General features: G+C 44.2%; 1 protein-coding gene across 1 annotated transcript in view; it reads right to left on the bottom strand.

Moving 5' to 3' along the window:
• The window catches only part of Lactb2 (lactamase beta 2), a 31,907-nt gene extending 13,739 nt beyond the window's left edge, over positions 1-18,168 (bottom strand). The window contains exons 1-4 of the mRNA XM_038347509.2: positions 17,975-18,168; positions 13,143-13,306; positions 10,378-10,510; positions 560-738 (exon numbers count right to left, since the gene is read on the bottom strand). Of these exons, the coding sequence (XP_038203437.1) occupies positions 560-738; positions 10,378-10,510; positions 13,143-13,306; positions 17,975-18,096 (598 nt within the window). The 5' untranslated portion in view covers positions 18,097-18,168. The remainder of the gene's footprint in view (positions 1-559; positions 739-10,377; positions 10,511-13,142; positions 13,307-17,974) is intronic.
• Between the last annotated feature and the right edge of the window lie 4,179 nt (positions 18,169-22,347).

The following is a 22,347-nucleotide window of genomic DNA, read 5'->3' as shown; positions in this document are numbered from 1 at the left end:
ACAGGAGGAGAGGCTGGGGGGTGGGTGGGAGGAAGTGAGGTTGAGAGAGGGCCAGGGAAGAGAGGAGGGAGAAGAAACTGTAGTCCAGATTTAAAAAAAAAAAGGAATGAGGCGGCAGGAGAGGCGCTCCAAGGGAAGAGCATGCACTACCATTACAGAAGACCTGGGTTCAGTTTCCTGAACTCCAGTCAGGAAGCTCACACGTGCCAGCACTAGGGGACCCTCTTTTGACCTCCACAGACACTGCACTAAGATGTGCAAATCCACACTCGGACACATATACATTATTAAAAATAAAATCTTCAAAAAGTGAAAATTGCAGAAGAGGAATGGTGGGTGGGAAAAGGGAGTAAAAGAGGGAATGCAGGTAAATGTGATGAAGGCACATTTTATAACAGATGCATGAAAATGCCATCCTGAAACCAAGTACTTGAACACTTAGCATATGTTAATATAAAAACTTCAAGTTGTCTATATATATTTCAACTCAGAGATAAGCCAAATAAACATTCTTTATCATGTGAAAAGATGGCTTGCTAGATTAAAAAACACTACTCACCAGGATATATAATATCAGCTTTGATTTTTAATAAGTTCTTTAGGGAGTTCATATAATCATAGAGGTCTTCAAATATCGTTGTTCCTTCTCCTAGGATACAATCCCCAGAAAATATGGCATTTTCCTCTTCCAGGAATAGAGCCATGTGGTCATCAGTGTGGCCAGGAGTGTGTATAACTCTAGTCAAAAACAGAAGTTATGAATCACAAAACAATAAGTATGAGTTCTCAGGCTTGGGGAAAATGTTACAAAGTAAATAATTCTATCATCTTTAGACAAGACATTAACATGCTACCAATGAGTCAAAAATCTCATTATCCCAGTTTTTTCAGGGGTTCCTCTTGGAAAGTCGAGTACAGACAAATATCCCCTATTACTAGATTTCATTTCTTATTCAGAAGTACAAATTTAATAGCATATTTTCTTATAAATAAAAAGATGATAAGAACAAATTTTAAATACATGAATGAAAATATAAAAAAGTTAAAATTAAGATTATTGAAAAATAGTACTTTTAGTAAGAGCATAGCTTTTCAATTTCTTTCATTAATAATTAAAAACAAAACTGACTTTTGAAGTTTTCATTACTTTATTATGTTTTCTATGTTATTATATACTTTTCATAGGCAAATACCTAAGTGCTCTATATAAATATTTGGCACAATTCTATAAGTTTCAAAAATAAAATTTACTCTACTAGTATTTATATAAAATTTAAGAGAAACATCCTTAAATGTATTTGTTTCTGCTGTGGAACAATGGTCTGGTACCCTGCAAAGATTTGTTACTTGTATTTTAATAAACTACGGATTGACCACTAGTCAGGCAGCAAAAGTATAGGCAGGGTGACCAGGCAGGAAGTAAAGGCAGGGCAATGAGAACAGGAGAATTCTGGGAAGAGAAAAGGTCAGTCTGCAGTCATCACTCAGAGGCAGAGGAAACAAGATGAGAATGCTTCACAGATAAAGGTACCAAGCCACATGGCTAACACAGACAAGAATCATGGGCTAATTTAAGATATAAGAAAGAGTTAATAAGAAGCCTGAGCTAATAGGCCAACCAGTTTATGATTAATGTAGATCTCTATGTGTTTTTTTTGGGATGGAGCAGCTGTGGGTTTGGGTTGGACAGAAACCTCAGCCAACATATTTCCACTTACTTTTTAGGTAAGTGTAGAGGCTGGAAAGATGACTTGGTAGTTAGGAGTGCCTGTTGCTCTTGTAGAGAACCCAAGTTTGGTCCCCACATGGTGGCTCACAACCATCTCTAACTCTCGTTCCATGGAAATCTAATAGTCTCTTCTGACCTCTGCAGCACCACACATATACGTAGTGCAAAACACTCAAACTGATTAAAAAAGCCTAAGTAAATAAAGGTGATGTGCCTATTAATATCAAGAGTATTTGTAAACAATAAAAATATTTAAAACAATGTGATACAGAAACAAGGATACAGAAGCCTTTAGAATCACATGAGAACCCATAAATAATCCTAAATATGGGTATGTAAAACTTGATGTGCACTTTTCTTTGGTAGTGCAGCGACTGGTTTGATTGCCCAAGCTCTAAATAACCCTTCATCTATGCCCTTGTAAGTAATCTTAATCAAATTCATTGGTAGAAATGCATGTGCACACTTATATGCACATGTATGCGTAAGTGAGTGCGCGCGCGCATGCGCGCGCACACGCACACAGAGTGAGAGAAATAAATGATGTGGAAATGGAAGGGGGACTAGTTGGGAGGAAGAAAGGAGTCAGCAGGGTGGGAAGGGAGCGAGAGAGAATAGAGGATAGTAAAGGGGTAAGTAGGAAATGCATTATATACATAAATGAAAATGTTATCATGAAACCCATTATTGTCTATAACTGATATTGCAAACAAAAACCCTTTACACTTCAAAACTGATTATGATACCCTTAAGTCATGAGAAACAGTTCAAGAGCTTTATTTATATTCACGTAAGTTATATATATATATAACAAGAAGTCTAACTAGTTTGTTCTGCAAAGCACCTCTTGACTTCTCCACCACATAAAGATCTCGTCCTTGGGACTGGTGGCTTCCCTGTTTCACTCATGTGTCTTGAACTACACTCACATTTCACAGGCTGCACACTGCCTTACTTGTTCACCCTTCAGTCTCCTGACAGGCGGGGCTCCCTCTAGTCCCAGCACTCAGCTCTTCGTGGCACCTGATCTTGGCCCATAGCTTTCCAGGTCTCAGGCACTGACTTCAGGGGCTTGTGAGGACTGCACATTTACCCCCGTATACTGCCCTGGGATGGTTCTACTATCCTCTCCATTTTAGACAGTGACACGGAAGATAGCAATACATAGTGGAAGAATGTAGTTCAAACTTAATTTTACTTCGCTTCAGAAACATTACCGTTCTGTCTGATTTAGAGATTGATTTTTATGGTCTTGGAATATTTTAAGTAAAACTTTCAATAATGAACGATTTAGGTGGTAGGGAAAATATAACTACATATTTATATTTAAAACTTAGGAACTCAATGTTGGGTTTTGGTTAAAGACAGCAGAGTGTACATCTGCATCTGTTTTCCTTTTGAAACCCCAATGAGATTATCAGGAAAGGTTTTTTCTTTGTTTTTGTAATGGCACAGCCTCCCAGGAAGGGAAAAAATGGGTGGGAAGACCACAACTCCAGAGCTGCATATGCTGAAATGAGAGGTGAGAGCTAAACACACAGAGAAAGATGAGAACAGCCTAGGTCACCTGGGAGAAGTCCCTGAAAGTTACGGATGTGGGGTATCAGGAATCTGGGAGAAGTGGGGGCAGAAGGGGAAAGGAGGTTAAAATAAGCAAACAAACAAAAGATTGAAAACCTGTTTAACAAATATTCAGGGCTGTGACTAGAGCTCAGTGTAGAACATGTGAGGCACTGGGTTTAATCCTCAACACTAAAAATTCCAAACAAAGCCTCAAAATAGAAACTTTCCAGCTATTCAAGTTCCATTTGAGCAATTTGACATGTGATCTAAGACTGTCAACAGAAAGAACTCTATCTTCCAAAAGTGTAAAACAGGCATGGATGGAAACAGAAATAATATGTGAAGAAAATGAAGATTACATGAACACAGGTAGATTCCCTTTCCACATCAGTTTACATAATGTCGTTAGTGAGGTCTTTTCCTGTCCTGAAGAACGCAAGAAAGCCTTTTCTAAGTTATTTACAACCTCGGGAACAGGCTCCATTGTCAAAAATGGGTTCCCAACAAAGCACTCATCTAGATTAAGACACCTTGAGGCTCATGCTGCCAACCTTCTATCCCCCAATTCTCAGGGCTCAGAATTAGCTCTGCAGTTTTCAGCAAAAAAGAAAACCAGGAAATATGAGAGGGTAATTAAAATAATTAGAATACACTGCCTGCAATGGGTTAAGAAAAAGCAAAGGAATCTAGTGGCAACAAACCACAAAGAAGAAACCTTTGAAAACAAACCCCACTGATTATAAAGCAAGATGAAGAGAGTGAGAAGGAAAGAGAGGGCGATCAGGAGGGGGAATGGAGCAGATGCGCACAGGAGTTCGACAGAAGACCCGCAGTGCTAGTTAATCAGCTAAGAAGCAGGCAAGAGGATGCAATCAGGAGCAACTTCAAGAAAAACTCTTAGAATCAAAAGCCATATTTCCTATTTGGAATTGGATAAAGATTTCTTCCTTTGGTCAAAACTTTTGGTCAGGCTCCCATGAATTTTTCTTTTTCTTTTAAAAAGTGTATTTATTTCATGTATATGAGTGTTGTGCTCTCATATCTATATGTGCACCCTATGGATGCCTTGTGCCTAGAGTGTTCACAGGAAAGTGTAGAATCCCCTTAAACTTGAGTTCCAGGTGGCTGAGTCATTAATGACGCAGGTGCTGGGACCCTAACCTGAGTCCTCTGCAAGAGCAGCCAGTGCTCTTAACCACTGAGCCACCTCTGCAGCCTCCGGGATCTTCCATTGACAGGGCTGTAACAGCCTCCTCTGACGTATGGTCCCTCCAGCATCCTGAGTGGGCCAAGCAGGGGCATCAGAGACACAGGAAAACAGGAGAGTTTCTCTCAACTCCCAATGCTTTCCCGCTTTGACTAAGTTTTCAAACCTATAAGGAGTTATTGACTTTCCTCTGAGAGGCGCCAGTTTCATGCTCAGATACAGACAGTCTCACTTGTGAAGAAGAATCTGAGCAAACAAGCCTTGCACAGCACCCTAAGCCTAGGTCACCTCTTGGCTGGTCACACTTCTCTATGACTATTTACTCTATCAAACAGCATAAAAAGAAGTCGTGTTCCCTGCTAATTTGGGTCTTTATTTCTGAATACCCCAGTGCCTCAGAAAGACATTAAAGCTACTTTCCCCTGTCATCTGGCTTTGTCAGTTCTCTTTTAAAATCTAGCCAAGACCCTTAGAGGACAGAGGAGACACTGCTCTCCTATCTGACTCGGCCTGACACTGAGCTCTCCTCTCTGTCCTGGAGGAAGCTAATTTGAGTAAGCCAGGTCAGGAGAAGTGTTCTGCTGTGGCTACCAGAACGCTTAGCTCACTCCCCATTCGTGCTTACTAAGATGTGGTGGAGCCCAATGCTCCTCTCCACAGCACGGCCTCACTGGAAGGGTCCCTGTTTCTATCTCCACAGATTCCTTTAAGTCTGTCTGCAGTAACACAGGTCATGAGTAGTTTTCTCCCTATCAGGACCTAGAGCTACAAATGCACTAAAGCACAAAACCATGACTCTCGGGAAAAGATGGATATGAAGAAATCCCCCCACGATTCCGAGAAAAAAAAAACAGATAACAAGAAATTTCAAGATTCAGAAGGGCCTGTATTTATCAAATACAACATTGAAAGAAAGTAAAAACTTACCTACAAAATGAAACAATTTCAACTTGGAATCTAATCTGCATCCACAAACAAACTGACTCACCCACCCACGCACACTCACTCACTCACACACTCGCTCCCTCACTCATGCACTCACTCAGTCACTCCCTTACACACTCACTCACACACTCACTCATGCACTCCCTACTCCCTTACACACTCCCTCACTCACGCACTCCCTTCACTCCCTTACACACTCACTCACAATACTCACTCACACACTCTCTCATGCACTTCCTCACACACTCACTCACACATAAACTCATGCACACACTCATGAAAGCACTCACACACTCATTCACTCACTCACTCACTCACAAACATACCCACCCACTCACGCACACACTCACACATCCACTCACACATACATACCCACTCACACACTCACTCACTCACTCACTCACTCACTCACTCACTCACTCGTATGCACTCACACACTCATTCACACAGTTTGGAGATGACATTGATACATGGAGGGAGTCAGACACACAGAATAGAGGGGAGGTAAAGAGCCATGTGACAGAACACAGATGACGAGAAACAGGTTATAAGAGCTAGCGGGGAACAAGTCTAAGCTAAAGGCCAAGCTTCATAATTAATAAAGTCTCTGTGGCCGGGCGGTGGTGGCGCACGCCTTTAATCCCAGCACTCGGGAGGCAGAGGCAGGTGGATCTCTGAGTTCGAGGCCAGCCTGGTCTGCAAGAGCTAGTTCCAGGACAGGCTCTAGAAACTACAGGGAAACCCTGTCTCAAAAAAAAAAAAGTCTCCGTGTTATTATTTGGGGGCTGGAGGTCCAAAACCAGTCTGATGAAAAAGACTAGCTACAGGCCTCAACAATCCACTCCACTTCCAGGAGCCACTGCACATGAGCTTTCAGAAAGAAGGGGTAAGTTAGAAAACCAGAGGAAGGGAAGCTCAGGTAAGAGTGATGTCACCTGCAGTGAGTGGCTGTGTTTGTGTATGTGTGAGTGATTGTGAGTGTGTGTGTGTGTGTGTCTGCACTGACAGTGGCTGGAGGCCTGCAGGAAAGCCAGTGCAGAGGACATGAAGTCCACCAGGAGTTAGGAGGCACTGACAGAAGGCTCTTCTGTGGTGTGAGAGAATTGTCTGTATTCTGTCAATCATATTTTAAATAAACACTGATTGGCCAGGCAGGAAGTATAGGTGGGACAACCAGACAGGAAGTAGAGGTGGGGCAATGAGAACAAGAGTATTCTGGAAGGAAGGAAGCTTGTCCTCGCAGTCCTGACCAGATCACCGAAGCAGCAGGATGTGACCTGCCCTGCTGAAAAAGGTACTGAGCCATGTGGCTAACATAGATAAGAATAATGGGTTAATATAAGCTACAAGAGCTAATAAGAAGCCTGAGCTAATGGACCAATCAGTTTACAACTAATGCAGACTCTCTGTTTGATTTCTTTGGGACCTAAATGGCTGTGGGAACTGGGCAGGACGAGAACCCAACAAGTAGGCCCTCATGCTATACTTCTGGAAGCTGTAATGGAGGGAATCCCTGCTATATTACACACCCTAGAAGACTTATGTTATCACAGTTGAATCAGTGGTAACATGGAAAACTACCCAAATAGGACCTCATGCAATAAACTGGAGGAGGAGAGGGCCAGTAAGCACAGCTTACTGGTTGGTTCAGCTGGACACAGTGCCAACAGCCCTCCTTTCCTTCCCTCCTATTTCTCTTCCCTTATTCCCCGACTTTCCTTTCTTCTCCCTTTCTTTGTTTCTGTCTTTATTTTCTCATGACAGTGTTTCTCTGTACAGCCCTGGCTGTCCTAGAGCTCACTCTAGACTTGAACTCAGAGATCCACCAACCTCTGCCTCCTGTGTGCTGGGATTAAAGGTGTGTGCCACCACTGCCTGGCTCCTTTTCCTTTTCTTAATGCTTCAGGAATTCCCTTAATTTCATCTTCCAGCAGGACCCTCCGCTTGCCCTCTGCCTCCTAACTGCCCCATCCTGTCTGGATGGCTCCCGCCCTTGGTTCTGTCACTCTTACTTGGGCTTCTCTTGCTCTTCTCCACTATTGACTATTGACTTTTAAATTTTTTTCCTAACATATTTTTATTCTGTGTCTTTGGAGATACTTGACTAATAAATTACCCAACTCACTAGAACCGTTACAAAGCAGTAGTGACAGCCGGGCGGTGGAGCACATACCTTTAATCCCAGCACTCAGGAGGCAGAGGCGGGCGGATCTCTGTGAGTTCGAGGACAGACTGGTCTACAGGAGGTAGTTCTAAGACAGACACCAAAGCTACACAGAGAAACCCTGTCTCAAAACCAAAACAAAACAAAAAAGTTAAAAAAACAAAACCAAAAACAAAGCAGTAGTGAATATATTAAAGGATAGAATAAGAAACACATTGAACCAGTACAATGTAGAAGAGGAACTGTGCTTCAATACTGTACAAGTGCAAGAAAGACATGGAAGCTACAGCAAAAACCAACAAGCTCATCTCTCTGGTATTTGTAGGACCTTTGACAAATTAGCTATTAAATTACAGTATTGAGGAAAATGGAACAACTATAAGTTGGAGTTCCCCTTTGCCAAAAATAAGTAGCCAAATCCTTAATATTAAATATTGAAACTATAAAGGCTTTTAAAAATTTAAGCTAAGCATTGTGGTACACGCCTTTAATCCCAGCACTTGGGAGGCAGAGGCAGATGGATCTCTAAGTTTGAGGCTAGCCTGGTCTACAGAGCAAGTTCCAGGACAGTTCAGGGCTATTCAGGGAAATCCTGTCTTAGAAAACAAAAAGCAACAACAGAAACATCTGCTTGTGGACAGATGGTAGAGCTCTTTCTGTTTCTGTTTGCAGATGAGGATGTAGGCACTCAGCTGTTCCTGCCGGCATAGCTTTGCCTTGCCGTGTGGACTAACAACTCTAACACTCTGATCATGCGTTTTGTCACGGCAGTAGAAAATCTGTTATTATGAGAGAATGCAGCCAAGCACCTGTCTATCTGTTCTGTATGTTGTTCTCCTGCAGCACCAGGAGTGAAAATGAGGGCCTTTGAGATGCTTGGCAAGGGCTGTCGTGGTGTGTGTGTGTGTGTGTGTGTGTGTGTTAGCAAGAGTATTTTAAGAAACCTACCCCTAACTAGCTGGTATAGAAATTATACTGGGAATTTTTTTACAAATTCCTGGACCTTGGCATGGGGTTAATGTCCGTGTCACACAGTCAGGTGTGGAACACGACTGAAGTCACAGCTAATGGAGCAGAAGCCTTGGCCCCTGACACCGTCTACACGACATCGTCTCCGTGTCTTTAGTATTTGCTGTACTGGGCTAGGCGTGGGTGGGGATCTGCCAGCCAAGTGCAGAGGAGGGAGGAGTCACAGAAGTCAAAGGAACCCGAATCACTGTCCTGCTGAACACCTTAAAGGCCACTCACAAATCAGGAATCTTTTCTGGACTTAATGTGACTTAGACATTGTTTTAACGTTGGAACCATTATGTTTCTAAGCTAGCTTGCTATGGCAACTGGCATACGCTGCTACCGCAAACTGTCAGAGGGGAGGAGACGCTGCTCACATACACAAACTCTAGCGTTATTGCTCAGTGCCTGAAGAAATAGCAGGAGCTACATGAGAGTGGGAGGAGGGGGCAGTGGGTTCTGCTCAGGAAGGGTACTCAAGTAACGTGTGAGCTGGGCAAACAATAGTGTGCGGGGGAGCTAAGTCTGAGGACAGGGGCAGTGCTCAGACAACAGGAAGACATAACCAGAGGGGTGGGCCTCTGACATGCCCGAGGCTTCACATACGGCTGATGGCTGATGGTGCTTGCGAGTGGGGTACTGGGAGCTAAGTGCAGAACTGTGGTCTGGGGCTTGGCTGTGGAACTGCAGGGACAGCAGACATTGTAGCTGGTGGAAGCATCAAAGGCCCAGGTGAAGCTGGAACAAGGGACACTAGAGAGGGGAAGGCCTAGGGAGAAAACGGCAGCAGAAGACACGGAGAGGGGACAGCACTAGCAAATGCTTCATTTTAATCCTGCTCAAATTACACTTTATTTATCTGTGGGGTTGGGTGGTGGTGTGTGTGGAGTGGGAGGAGATTCTGTGGGTCAGTCCTTTCCCTTCTGTCACGAGGCCCGAGTGACTCAACACAGGCCAGCAAGCCTGACCCAATGTCACACCCACTGAGCATCTGACTGCCCCAGACAAACACTTCAGGCAGAGTCTAAGGCAGCATGAGGAGGAATCGGGGAAACGGTAAAGGTGAGCAGCAGTGACAAGGTTAAAGGGGATTCTGGGTATCACCCCTAGTGCAGAGCATAGGCGTGTGCTGAGATCGCAAGGCAAGAACAGATCCTAGGAGACTGAGAACTACCACCAGTTCAGGTTCAGAATATCAGAGTTGGAAATGCTTTATCCCAGACACAGGCCATGAAGGGTCATGGGTCTACCCCAGAGTATTTCAAACTGGTCTGGGTTTCTTTCTCAAGATGAGAACATCGGGAGGGTCCTGCATTGAGGTTCAGGTAGATTCCTCAATCACCCAAGGGGGAAATGTTAACTTTTAAATACATAAACTCACTTTTGGAGACAGGGCCTCACACTGTAGCCCAGGCTGATCTGGAACTTAACAGGTAGCATAAATTGGCCTTGAATTCATGGCTAATTTCCTGCATCAGCCTCCCATGACTGTGAGCTATCATGCCTTGGCCTAATTTTTTCAATTTGTATTTGTGTAAAACAGTGGTATGAATTAAAAAACAAGGGAAAACCAAAGAGTAAACAGAAACGTCTTTCTTTTCTGGTTTTGCAAGCAAGCCCTCTCTCTCTCCTGAGAGCATTAAATGTGTCAAATTTACGATCCTTCACAAATCCAGGCAAATATACCTAATTGCCTTCACCCCACTTTATAACAAATACACACCGGCCCCTCACTTTTCCTAAGGGACATTTACTTACCTGAGAGTGGCTCCTTCAGTCTTAATCAGTTCTCCATTTTCTATATAAACATATTGCTGTTCTCCATTTCCTATAATTTCTTCTTTCTGAGGATTCCGTGGAAGTTTTTTAATGCAGTAGGTGGTGTCTAGTCCTGAAACATGTAAATATATTAAGTTACACTCTAAATGATTTGGTTTTTGAAGAGATCAGTGTTCATACAGGCAACACGCACTAATGGCTACATAAAGCACTGGCACTAAGACAACAGGGGAACAGGAAGATTGAAGCTGTGCACTCACATGAAACCAGTTTACGTTTTCCCAGAGCGTTTTATTCTCCCATGCCCCTGCAGGTCACATAAAAGCGTCTGTGATTTTTCTAGTTATTCCTATTCTTTGCAGAAATTTCAAAGTAGTTCTCCATAATCTCAGCTAGCATTTGACACCAGGGAGGTGAGGAGGAGAGAGTTTGCTGGAACGTGGACACTTTTCTCTATGTAGGTGCCCACTTAACAACAGGAGAGTCACGGCGGGAACGGCGGAAGCCCACAATAAGGCCACCTGTGCTGTTAGTGCTGAGAGGGTCCCGGAGGCTAAGACAGTAAACCTTTAAGATACATTTAACTCCCATGACTCCTCGCTGGTAGACAGGAAATCAATATTTACTAATCTGCAGCATCAGTCATTTAGCCAGGACAGCGAGTACAGTGAACCAAAGTTCCTAAAATCTGACATAGCTGGGCAATGAATCTTTCACATGGGACGAAGACCTATAGTGAAGACTCCTGGAATCCTGAAGAGACAGCCCAGCTAGGAAACGCAACAGCAGTGCAAAGAATGTGCTATGGAGACAGGATTCAGGGCTGGGACAGAAGCTGAGCTATGATTTACAGGGTAAGTGGGGTGCTAGAGGTACAGGGGAAACTTGTAGGTAGGGGCAGCATCAGGAGAGGCGTGGAGACAGGGTGGGTGGTGTGTGGGTGTGACTCAGCACTACTGTCTTGTCCTGCAGAATACCGCTGGGAAGAATGGAGAAGAGTTCTACAGGCAAGATGAGCTGACAGGACAGAGGAATTTAGTCTTTACTAAGATACTGTGACAGTAGCAACAGGTCAGTGTGGCAGCTGGAAGTGGTGACGGTGGAGGGGAAGATGGAGCAGAGCCTGAAGGGATAACTGTAACAGTCTAACTGGAAGATACACAGGTCAGGTCAATGGTGCTGGAAACAGAGGAGACCCACTAACAAGTTACTGTCTGGGTTTTTGTTTCGTTTTTATCTTGTTGCTTCTGGACAGGGTTGCTCTGGGTAGTCCTGGCCATCCTAGAACTCGCTCTGTAGACCAGGCTGGCCTCAAACGCAAAGATCCGCCTCCTCTGCCTCCAGAGTGCGGTGATTAAAGTGTGGCCCATACTAACTCTTTTTAATTTAAAGGTGTGTTTTGTTTTTATCATGTGTGTATGCGTGTGTCCGTGTGAATGTATGCCGCACGTATACAGTGCCCATGCAAGCCAGAGACAGCCTCTGAGCACTTGAAGCTGAATTTACAGCGGTTCTGAGCTGCCTGATGTGTGCTGAGAACTAAACTCAGGTCCTCTGGAAGGGCAGGATACACTCTTAACCACTGAGCCAAATCTCCTGCCCTAAACTGGCTGTTTTTGGAAAAAAAATCTGTCATCAGATTTTTACTCTGTCTTGCCAAAGAAATCGTATAAATGGCACTTATATATTTTAGTATGGCCTATAAAATACATGTAGCTAAAAAACAAATACAGGTAGCCAGCACTGAAAACTACTTGACCATATCTGCCTTACGGGTAACTAAACAGTAAAGCAATATGGAGCAGGGCAAACTACAGTACAGCCAAAGGGAATAGGACTGTAGTGACTGAGGACTTAGAGGAGAAATAACAGAACGATGCCGCAGAGCATCATGGGACCATTTCAGTGCCGACCAGCCCGCGTCTGCACACAGCCTGTGCAGCTTCAGTCGTGCCCAGAAAGCACGAAAACGTGAGCAGCTATGGAAAGTTGTGTCAAATTTCTCTTCTACATCAACTGAATGGCAATTATACAGGCATTTGTTATTTCATATAGAACCTAAGGTAATGTTATGCAGCGTTCTCAGGGTGTCACCTGTCACATGGGGTCCAGTCTGGCATTTGTCACCTGCGGCAGCAGGCTGGTGCACTTTGGATGCGGGCGGGTCAGTCTGTAGAATGGTAGCTCCCTGACAAACATACTCACTTTGTTCACAGTCCCTGCTCCGTAGTGGGCACCCGAATGTCTCAATCTAGGGACGCGTTAGCAGGGTGGAGGACTGAGGAGAACAGGTAAACTCTCAGTACTACCCAGGTTTCAGGGGGAGGAAATGATCGATATGCTGCTATCTCGCCCAGATCCCCATATATCTTAGCAACTGTCTTCAAGTTCTGGAAGGCCTGATGATCTGCTGGGAACAGACCATAGCAGTGACAACCTTGCAGTGGCCACGGGAAGCGTCGGTGCAGCGCCTGACCACAGCAGATGCGGAACAGTGGTTGGTTCCTGTGTCTGGACCTGCAGCTGTCACCCAGACTAAACTAAAGCTCAGCTTTATCACTGGGGCAAAGGAAGAGAGAGGATTTGAGAGAAAGCAGCTTTCCATGTCACCTCTGCTAAAGCTGACAGTATTCGAGTCATATCAATTTAAGAAAAAATTAAATATCAACATAGGTGAGACCTTAAATTATAAGTTATTTCTCAAGCATAACCTTCCTCAGTGAGCTTAATGTTTTCCTGCTTACCATTACTGATATTTTCACAAATATCTACTATGCCTCCGGAATGATCGCGATGCCAATGAGTCACTAGGATTTCTTGAATTGCTGTGTCAAATTCGACCAAGGCTTGCTTCAAACAGCTGATATATTCTGGAACTGATGGCTCTCCAGTGTCAATGAGGATTCTCCTACAAACGATGTGGAAGACAATCACAACTGGAACCTGGAGTTCACATTAGCATACTTTTTACACAGATAACTTGTATTAAATTTGAGAAAATAGGTATTTTTGCCTTTAACATATTACTTCAGTTTAAAGTAATCTTACTTCAAGAGAGTTCTTCGAAAGGAATTACAGCTGGATGTAAATGTGAACCAGGGCTGTCAGAAGTGATCTCGAGCCCTGGCATAGCAATGAAAGGAAACACAGAGCCACTCCAACTGCGTTCCTAAGGCGGGCATTTTGTCATTACATTCAGAAGTTAGACAACCTGCCTGGTGTAGTTACTCTGCAATAAACCGGTAGAATCAGCATTCAAACTCAGGTTTTTCTGATTCCAGAATATGTGTTCTTATCTACTCTGCCTTATCTACTCTGCTTATAAATTCTTCAAGTATCTCATAAAATTTGACTTAACAGCACCCTTAGAGCAACGCTGTCTTCTCTGTGGGTGAAAGGACACATTTATAAACAGACTATCGTTAGGATCATGCTGGCTTACTAAATTAGAGGCCGTAGATTCCCTTAATAACTGCTCACTGGCACTGAATAGCTGGCTAGGTTTCCAGTACCAGGTATAGTTCCCCTCTTGTTGAGTAGGGAACGGCCAAACTCGTTTCAGGAATGGACCCACCCATAATGGGCTGGGCCCTCCCTTGCCCATCAATAATTAAGAAAATGTCTTACAGCTGGATCTTATGGAGGCATTTTCTCACTAAGGTTCCCTCTCAGATGATTCTAGTTTGTGTGTCAATTGACATAAGACTAGCCAGCACAAACATTGTAATATGATTTCTTCATGATAAGATGTTGTTGGTTTTAATGGATGCTTTCATCGAGATTTCCCTAGATCCTCAAACATTCCTATGGGGTAGGTACTGTGAAGTCCACTGTAGAGATAAGCATGCTAGGGAGACAGCCATCTCCTTTCAAGTCTCACCGCTAACAAGACTCTAAAGAAGGGAAGTGAGTTGATCACGGAGCGTCCGACCCTCGTTGAAAAATCTACAATACAATCCCTACACAGAGGCTCAGAGAACACTGGGGAGCAGGTGGGGGTGGGATTGTAAAAGCCAGAGGACCAGGATGTGTGCTGCAAGACAGTGTTGTCTGTATTCAACAGGTAACCTGCACTCATGAAGCTTCAACAATATGATCGTGCAAACAAGACCTGAAAAACGACAACACAGCTGGCGTGCTAGCGTGGATGGAAGAAATCTCTCAGTCTCTCACTCCTAGAAAAAGCGCCATAGGCAACTGATGCCCGCTGAGAGCGAGAATCAAGCTTTCCCAGGGAAGAAGCCTAGAATAGGTGATTCAGTTCTAAGTGGTCAGCCTTAAACACACATCCAGATGTACGAGCAATGCCAAAGGGACTCGGCAGATGTACTGATACATGTGGATATGTAACAATAATAACTAAATAAAAAGAGGCCATGAATTTAAGAGAGGAGAGACACAAAAAAGTGGAAGGGAGAAATTATGTAAATATAGTCCTTACATATGAGATTCTCAAACTAATATCCATTCCAAAATATTCTAAATGCTATGGCCTTTTTCTTTTATAATACACAAAGTATGTCTTCAAAGTATGTGCAATTTTGATAGGAAAGGTTAGAATTTCAGCTATGAGAGATGTTTTTGAACAGAGGAAGAACGTGACAATACCCTGGAAAATGCTTACTGAGCACCTGCATATTAAATATCAAAGTAGGTCTACTAGGAATTCAGTGACTTATGATATCTATAACGTGATGAAAACAAGGCAGGGTAAACAGCTAAAGCTGTCAGTACTCCAAGAATTAAAAAAAAAAGAAAAAAATTAAGAGAAAAATGTAACAAATACTCCGGAAGTATTCACAATACTCCCTCTGCTGTACAAGAATGCTGGAGTCCAGAAATAAATCCTGGCTAATGTGTTACAATGGGATGGCATTGTAGAAAAGGAAGAAAGCATAAACCACAGCCTGGAGGGAGAACAGTGCCTCATCTGGGATGCCAGGAAGGTCAGCATCGCTGGACCAGAGCCTGGTAAGGTGAGTAAGATGGCTACATTTGAGGGAGTGGATGGACTGAGGGACGGAAGTAGAGGCAGAGAAGCCCGGCAGCAGGCTAATACAGTCGTCTACGCAGAATGGAACTGGCTGATAATAATCACAGATTTCCAAGATGGCTTAGACATGTGCCAGGAGGAGGGAAATGTCAGTGAGAGCGGTTATGCATTTTGTTTGATCGAGTTCATGGATGGTTCTGTTTACCACGACAGGGACCACCAATTCAAGGTCTTGGGCTTAACTTTAATAGGAAAGAGGAGCTCATCTTGAAAAACGGATAATGCAGGAGATTTAAGAATCCATCCAACTATGAGCCTGATGAAGCTGGGCTTCTGTTTAAATTTGAGTGTTATTAATAAGCAGATGCCAGGCGACACCAAGGAAGCAGGTGAGATCACCTGAACAATAGTGAACCAATACGAGCGTGTATAAGTTACATCTGTCATTGCTGTGACACAATGCCCAACAAAAATGACTGACGGAAGGATTTATTTGGTTCAGTTTGAGGACACAGGGCATTATGGAAGGGAAGATGTGATGGCAAGAGGCATTCTAGCTCCGGCAGCAGAAGTGACAGCTGGTCATATTTTGTGCATAGCCAGAGGCAGAGAGAGAGAGAGAGAGAGAGAGAGAGAGAGAGAGAGAGAGAGAGAGAGAGAGAGAGAGAGAGAGCGCGCGCAGAATACTTGGTGATCTACTTGTTTTCTCTTTCTTGAATTCAGTTTAGAACTTGAGTACATGGTATACTTTTGCTATTCAGGGTAGGGCTTGCTCTACCTTGGTGACACCACTCTTGAAGGCCTTCCCAAAAGTGTGTATTCTAGGTGACTCTGAATTCAGTGAAGTTGACCGTCATGATGAATCATCACGAGAGGCTAGAATAGGCAGGCAAGGTAGCTCAGTGGATGAGGGTGTTTGCTCCCAGCTCTGACAACCTGAGTGTGGTTCTCAGGATAACAGGTTGAGAGGAAAGAACTCTGTGATATCGCTATCTTCCGATATCAATACTCCAACCATGGTGTGTGAGTCCACATACATACATACAAATACATAAGTGTAGTTTTAAAAATGGAGTTAGGGTTGCAGTTAGAGGAACGTGAAGTTCTGATAAACATGGAGAATGTGAGAAAAGCAGCGAGAGGATGCAGCGTCAGCAAATCCAAGAGGGACTGGTGAGTGGGTCCCAAAGTTAGCGGAAACGGAAATATCAAAACGCCAATGAGTTCACTGGTACAGAAGCCACCTATAACAGACCTTTTGTGAAGTGGAACAGCGGACACAAATCTTGGAACACCTAACTTGGACCCAGTTAAATTTTGTATCTAGTCACCCTTCAGTTTATGTTGAGCAGTGTCATCTGCACATTAATTATGTTAGCTTTACTTATTAAATAACCCATAGAAATAAAATTATAATGTAAAAATCTCAAGTGATTCCATTGGGCATCATTCTTCGTCACTGTTAAGCTGCTTAAGATGGGAGACTATGGATCCGCTCTTTGTTTTACGTCTCTCTCAGCAGAAGCATTTTTGTTACACTGAGTGTGACTGAGAGTTTAAGGATACTGTTTGTATTTTTCACACAGTTTAGTCTCTAAATGCAAACCAACTTCTTTCATCTGGTTTTCATATAAAACCAGCCACTATTTTAGCCCACGAAGAAAAGCAGGTTGTGTTGTATTTACTGGGATCAATCCACCAATTTCCCACAGGACGCTCTCCTAAGGAACTCTCTAAGGTGATTCGAACTATCTGCCATTTCGATCTTAGGTACTGACTTCAGGATGAGTTTTAAATAACACACCGAAGAGAATGCTCGGGAACTCACTGGGCTGAGGGCAGCCCAGCTCAGACGCTCTGATGCTTCATTTTCTAACCCTGAAAAGTGTACAGGAAGTCCAAAGGGCCTGTATTTGACCCTGGCCTCGTTTACTCTACGTTTAACCTTTTGCCTGCTTGAAATACTTCCATTTCTTTACAGTCAGCTGCTTGTAGATTTCTTTTACTCAAGAAGGGTCAATACAGTAGAGACTTCAGATGCAAGCAAGCTATGCTTGCCATACGCAATCAGAAGAAAAAGTAAAGGCAATTAGTTTCTCCTACTCATGGGCTGGGTTGCTCTTTCACTTTTACAGACTTGGGTTGAATTTTGGAAGTAAAATTCTGCCCTCTACTGTAAGGAAATGGCTTCAGCACTGTCACAGATTTCAGGAAGGAAGGCTCTGGGTAAAATATAAACAGAGAAGCAAATACTGTAAACTTTTGGGGCACGGGGGTAAGGACCTTGCTATATGACCCTACCAAGTCTGAAAATGGCTATATAGACCAGGGAGGCCTCGAACTTGAGGCCATCCTGCCTGTGAACCCTCCTGCCTGTGCATTTCAAGCACTGGATTGCAGGCGTGCACCAACACACCGACTCTCGTAAACTAACTCCAGGAAATCCCAGTTCAACACGGGCACCCTGCGGGCGGCCAGACAGCAAGCAAACCGTGAATAAGCAGCGTCAAGTCTGTGCTTTGCTCAGGCTCCGTCTTCCGCGGAGCTCGGGGACCGCGCTGGCTGCGGGGAGGGGGCGTTTACCTGCTGCCGGTCCCCACCAGGTACGTGTTGGTGCCTTGCAGGGTCATGGGACCCGGGTTACAGCCCAACACGCGCACCACCCGACTGGACAGCCGCTCGATGCGCTGCAGAGCGGTGGCCATCTTCCAGCCGGCCGGCGACTAGACTCCTAGTCTCTCCCAGCACGGCGAGCCGCAGGCCCCGAGGGCAGGGCGGCGGTCACGTGACACCTCGGGAGGCGGCCCGGAGCGGATTGGCAGCTGGCGGGGGCGGGAACTCCGTCACGTGACGGGCCCGGCCTGACTGGCGGCGGCGAGAGGTCGTTCCGGGTAGCTGTGGCCTGAGGCCTGACGGGGGCCTGGGGAGCTCTCCGAGCCTCTGTCGCGGAGCCTGGTGTCTCTCCGGACTTTGAACCCAAGTAGTCTGGCATCTCCATGGCATTAGTTCATTGGAAAGTTAACCTGAGAGGGAAATAAGGGTTGGCAGGTATGGGGGGTAGTTACTGAGTCCCAACCCAGGAAGGAATGGAAGGCCAGGTCTTAGGCAATGGCAGGGTGTGCAATTGAAGAATAACTTACCTTTCATAATAAATGGTGGAACTGATGCCCACCTAGCATTCCTACCTGAGTGCTTCTTGCCAAGAGCCGCCCCCAATAATCTTTTTTAATCTTCAAAGTGCGCCACGCTCCCCAATACAGATATTATAAAAATGTGACACCATGCCCCACATTTTTATGTAGGTTCTGTGGGATCAAACTCAGGTCATCATACTGACAAGGTAAGCTCTTTACCAACTGAGCTATCTCTCCAGTCCCCGTTAACCCTCAACTCTTAAAATCCCTAACACTTTATCCGGCACAATTTATCCCCATTTTATAAACGTAAAACGGAGTTTGGGAAAACCCAGTTCTGTGTCTGGGTCTCTCTTTTCGTGTTTTGCATCAACGCATGAGGCCATCTGTGGAGTTTGGAGGAGCCTGCCTATCTTCCTCTCTATCCTACCCACTTGCCCAGGGAAATAAATCGCTTTTGTATCCAAGGTGAACGTGACTTATTTTCTCTGTAGTGAAGTTTCTTTCAATTGACAAGTATCAACTATTATTTCCCACTTTAAGAACTTGAGTTATAAGTTACCTACAAGAAAATGCCCAGATTCTATGCTTTCCAACAGTGTGTATAACCAAAGAGATAAAGAGCATGTCCACTACCTTAGCCTACTCCTTTTAGAAATAATTGAGAAATAGACACTTCTAATACTTTGGTCTGACTTTTTTTAATCATTCGTTCTTTGCAGAAGAAATCCCTTCGCAAATTGACCGCTCAATATTTCAGAGTAGCTGAAATTTTTTTTTTTTTTTTTTTTTTTGCTATGTGGGATAAGTTTCTGTTCTGGGTCTCAAGAATGAGCTTAATTTGAAAAATGTTATTGAAATTATTACATGCCATTTTGTGATGCACAATATATCCTGTGAACAGGACTTGGGGTAAACCAAGTCATTCGTATCAGCTGGTTTCATCCTAATACTATACATTTATAGCCAGTATGGGTAATGCCTTCTGAAAACTGCAACCCTGGAGCACCCTGCGTAGCTTGCTGGTAGCTCTGCACTCTAAACTCTTTCTCTGTGGTTTAGCAGGTGAGAGCCGTCATCCATGCTGGGGTGGGCTTCCTGGTGATGCAGCTGCTCCTGAGTCCTCCCTGATTCTGTAAGTCACCTCTCACCCGGCTGGCAATCTCAGTAAAGAAACAAGCAAACAAAAACTCATCGATGGTTACTTTGGACTATTGGGTTGTGCCTTTCCAGGAGAAGTCAATCACACTTTTTACCAGAACAGTAACCTGACGGAACCAAAGATGAGCTGGGGAGGCATGATAGCACAGTCCTGGCTATGGGGTAGCCAGGCAGGCATCTGACGCTGAGCAGCCCGAAGGGGAAGTGCCCATGCAGGTTCCAATACAACTGTCCTTTTCCATATGGCGTATGCGGATGTGCCTTTGTGCTATGCTAGTGAGAGTCTGTTAGGTAGACAGACAGGGAGAGGAGCCACGGCTAAGGCAATAAAGAAAGGTGGTGAATTTCTAAGATGGCTTCTTCCTCACCATCCTGATGTGAGACAAAAGCCCGACAGCCTCAAACAACTGATGAACTTGTTCAACAAGGTCAAGGCCCGCTCAGGACATGCCACACACAGTTCTGGGCCAATCTGACCAACCCTGAATTCAGAGAGGAAAGCTCTTGAGAAACTTTAAAACCCACGACCCTTGGGAAGAGACAGGATTTTTTTTTTTTTTTTGCTGAGTGCCCCCACCTGCTTTGCAGAGGGTCTTTTTCTCTGCACGTCTGCTGCACGTGTGTCTCCTCACCCCCAATAAACACCTTCCTTCAACTGCTGATTCTGTCGGCAGTGCTTGACATTTCTCTGCCGCCACCCGTTGAGATTCAGATTTTCCTGCTTTTTATTTAGTTCTTTCAATGGCAGAGAAAATAAGCCTGATCAACACCCCTGGACTGCACCACGGGTGCTTATAAGTTTTTTGCTACGGGTCATAAGATATGGCTGAGCCATCAGAATCTGGAGCGTTCACGGGGAATCTTAACATGGTGACCTTTCCTCACCCTGTATAAGAGATAGCACGTCGTCCTGCTATGTCGATGGTTACATGGCCCCTCCAGCAAGTGCTGAGCCACACAACCAAGGCTGAAAGCTCTATGTAGAAGAAAAATCTGGCTGGGCAGTCTGTGGGAGAAATCCCAGTGAGGCTGTCTTCCTCTGTAGGGTATGCGATGGCATGCCTACTTGATGAGTGGCCATCCTTTCCTTTCCTGTGCAGAGGCCCCTTAATTTAATGTAATAATTAATTAATTAATTGGATTACTTCCATGTAATCCAGTTTTTCAGTTCTTGGGTTTATTTCTTGTATAATCCAGTTCAGAATACCCTTACCTCTGCCTACATCTTGAAGGGTTTTACCTGATTTCCTCTAGCAATTTAAAGATTTGAAGTCTTATATTAAGAGGTTTTTTAAAAAATATTTATTTATTATGTATCCAATAGTCTGTCTGCATGTATGTCTGCAGGCCAGAAGTGGGCACCAGACCTCATTGCAGATGGTTGTGAGTCACCATGTAGTTGCCGGGAGTTGAACTCAGGACTTTTGGAAGAGCAGGCAATGCTCTTAACCACTGAGCCATCTCTCCAGCCCATATTAAGAGTTTTGACCAACTTTGAATTGATTTTTGTGCGGACTGAAAAATATGGATCTAGTTTCATCTGTTTGCTTGTGGAAATCCAGTTTTTTCAGCACCATTTTTTCTTTCTTTGATTGTTTTGTTTTTTAGAGACAGGGTTTCTCTGGGGAATGCTGGCTGTCTTGGAACTTGCTCTCTGAACCAGACCGGCCTCGAACTCAACGACCTGCCTTCCACTGCCACCCAAGTGCTGAGCTTGAAGGTGTGCATCACCCCCTTCCAGCTCAGCACCATTTGTTAAAGAGACTGTCTTTCCTTCAAGTTGTGCTGTAATTTTGTCTTTAATCCTAGGTCATCTATTCTAGTCCTTGGTCTGCATGTCTGCTTTTGTGCTCACATGACACTGTGTTTACTGTTACGGCTCTGTGACATAATTTAAGACTGGATATTATGATACCTCCAACATTGCTCTTATTTTACTTTAATGATGTGTTGCATTGGGAATTTTAGGACTTTTACCTAATTCTGTGGCGAGATCGTTGGGCTTTGGATGGGAGTGCATTGAATTTGTAGGCCATTTTTGGCAACATAGCCATTTTCACATTTAGCTCTACCTATCTGCTGCAGGAAGGTTTACAGCTAGTAATTACCCGCCTACTGGGGCGTGGCCTCTTACACTATATCCCTGGACACCCCTGCGGAGTCCGGGCCCCCATGGTTCCCGTTTGCTCTTTCAGATTGTTTGGGATCTCATCCACCGTTCAAGCAGAGAATCCAGATTTGTAAGTTTTCCCCCTAAATAAGTAACTATCTATCTCTCAGTTCTGAGCTAGTGTGGGATTTCTTTTAAGCGTCTGATCTCTCCACCATCACCTATCCATGAGCGTGAGCAGTCTTTCCAACTTCTAGTGTTTTAAGAACTTTATTGTAGCAAATAGCTGAAAGCTTTCTCTGTCTCACCCGGGCCACTGGACTGTTTCTCTCCCACCCTCTGGTCCCCACAACCACTTATAGAATAATCGATTACTCAGAGGCTAATATTAATATAATTGATATTATATTACTTCGGCTTCGGCTATTACTGGCTAGCTCTCACTTAAAAATTAACCCATTTCTAATGAAATGGCGTTACCTCAGGTGTTCTAGCATACTGTTCTTTGGGCTACTCGATGGCATCTCTCTTGACCCTGCTCTCTCTCTCTC

This window comes from Arvicola amphibius, chromosome 11 (genome assembly GCF_903992535.2).
Source record: "Arvicola amphibius chromosome 11, mArvAmp1.2, whole genome shotgun sequence".
NCBI classification, from domain to species: Eukaryota; Metazoa; Chordata; class Mammalia; order Rodentia; family Cricetidae; genus Arvicola; species Arvicola amphibius.
This window is presented reverse-complemented; position numbering and strand designations above follow the sequence as displayed.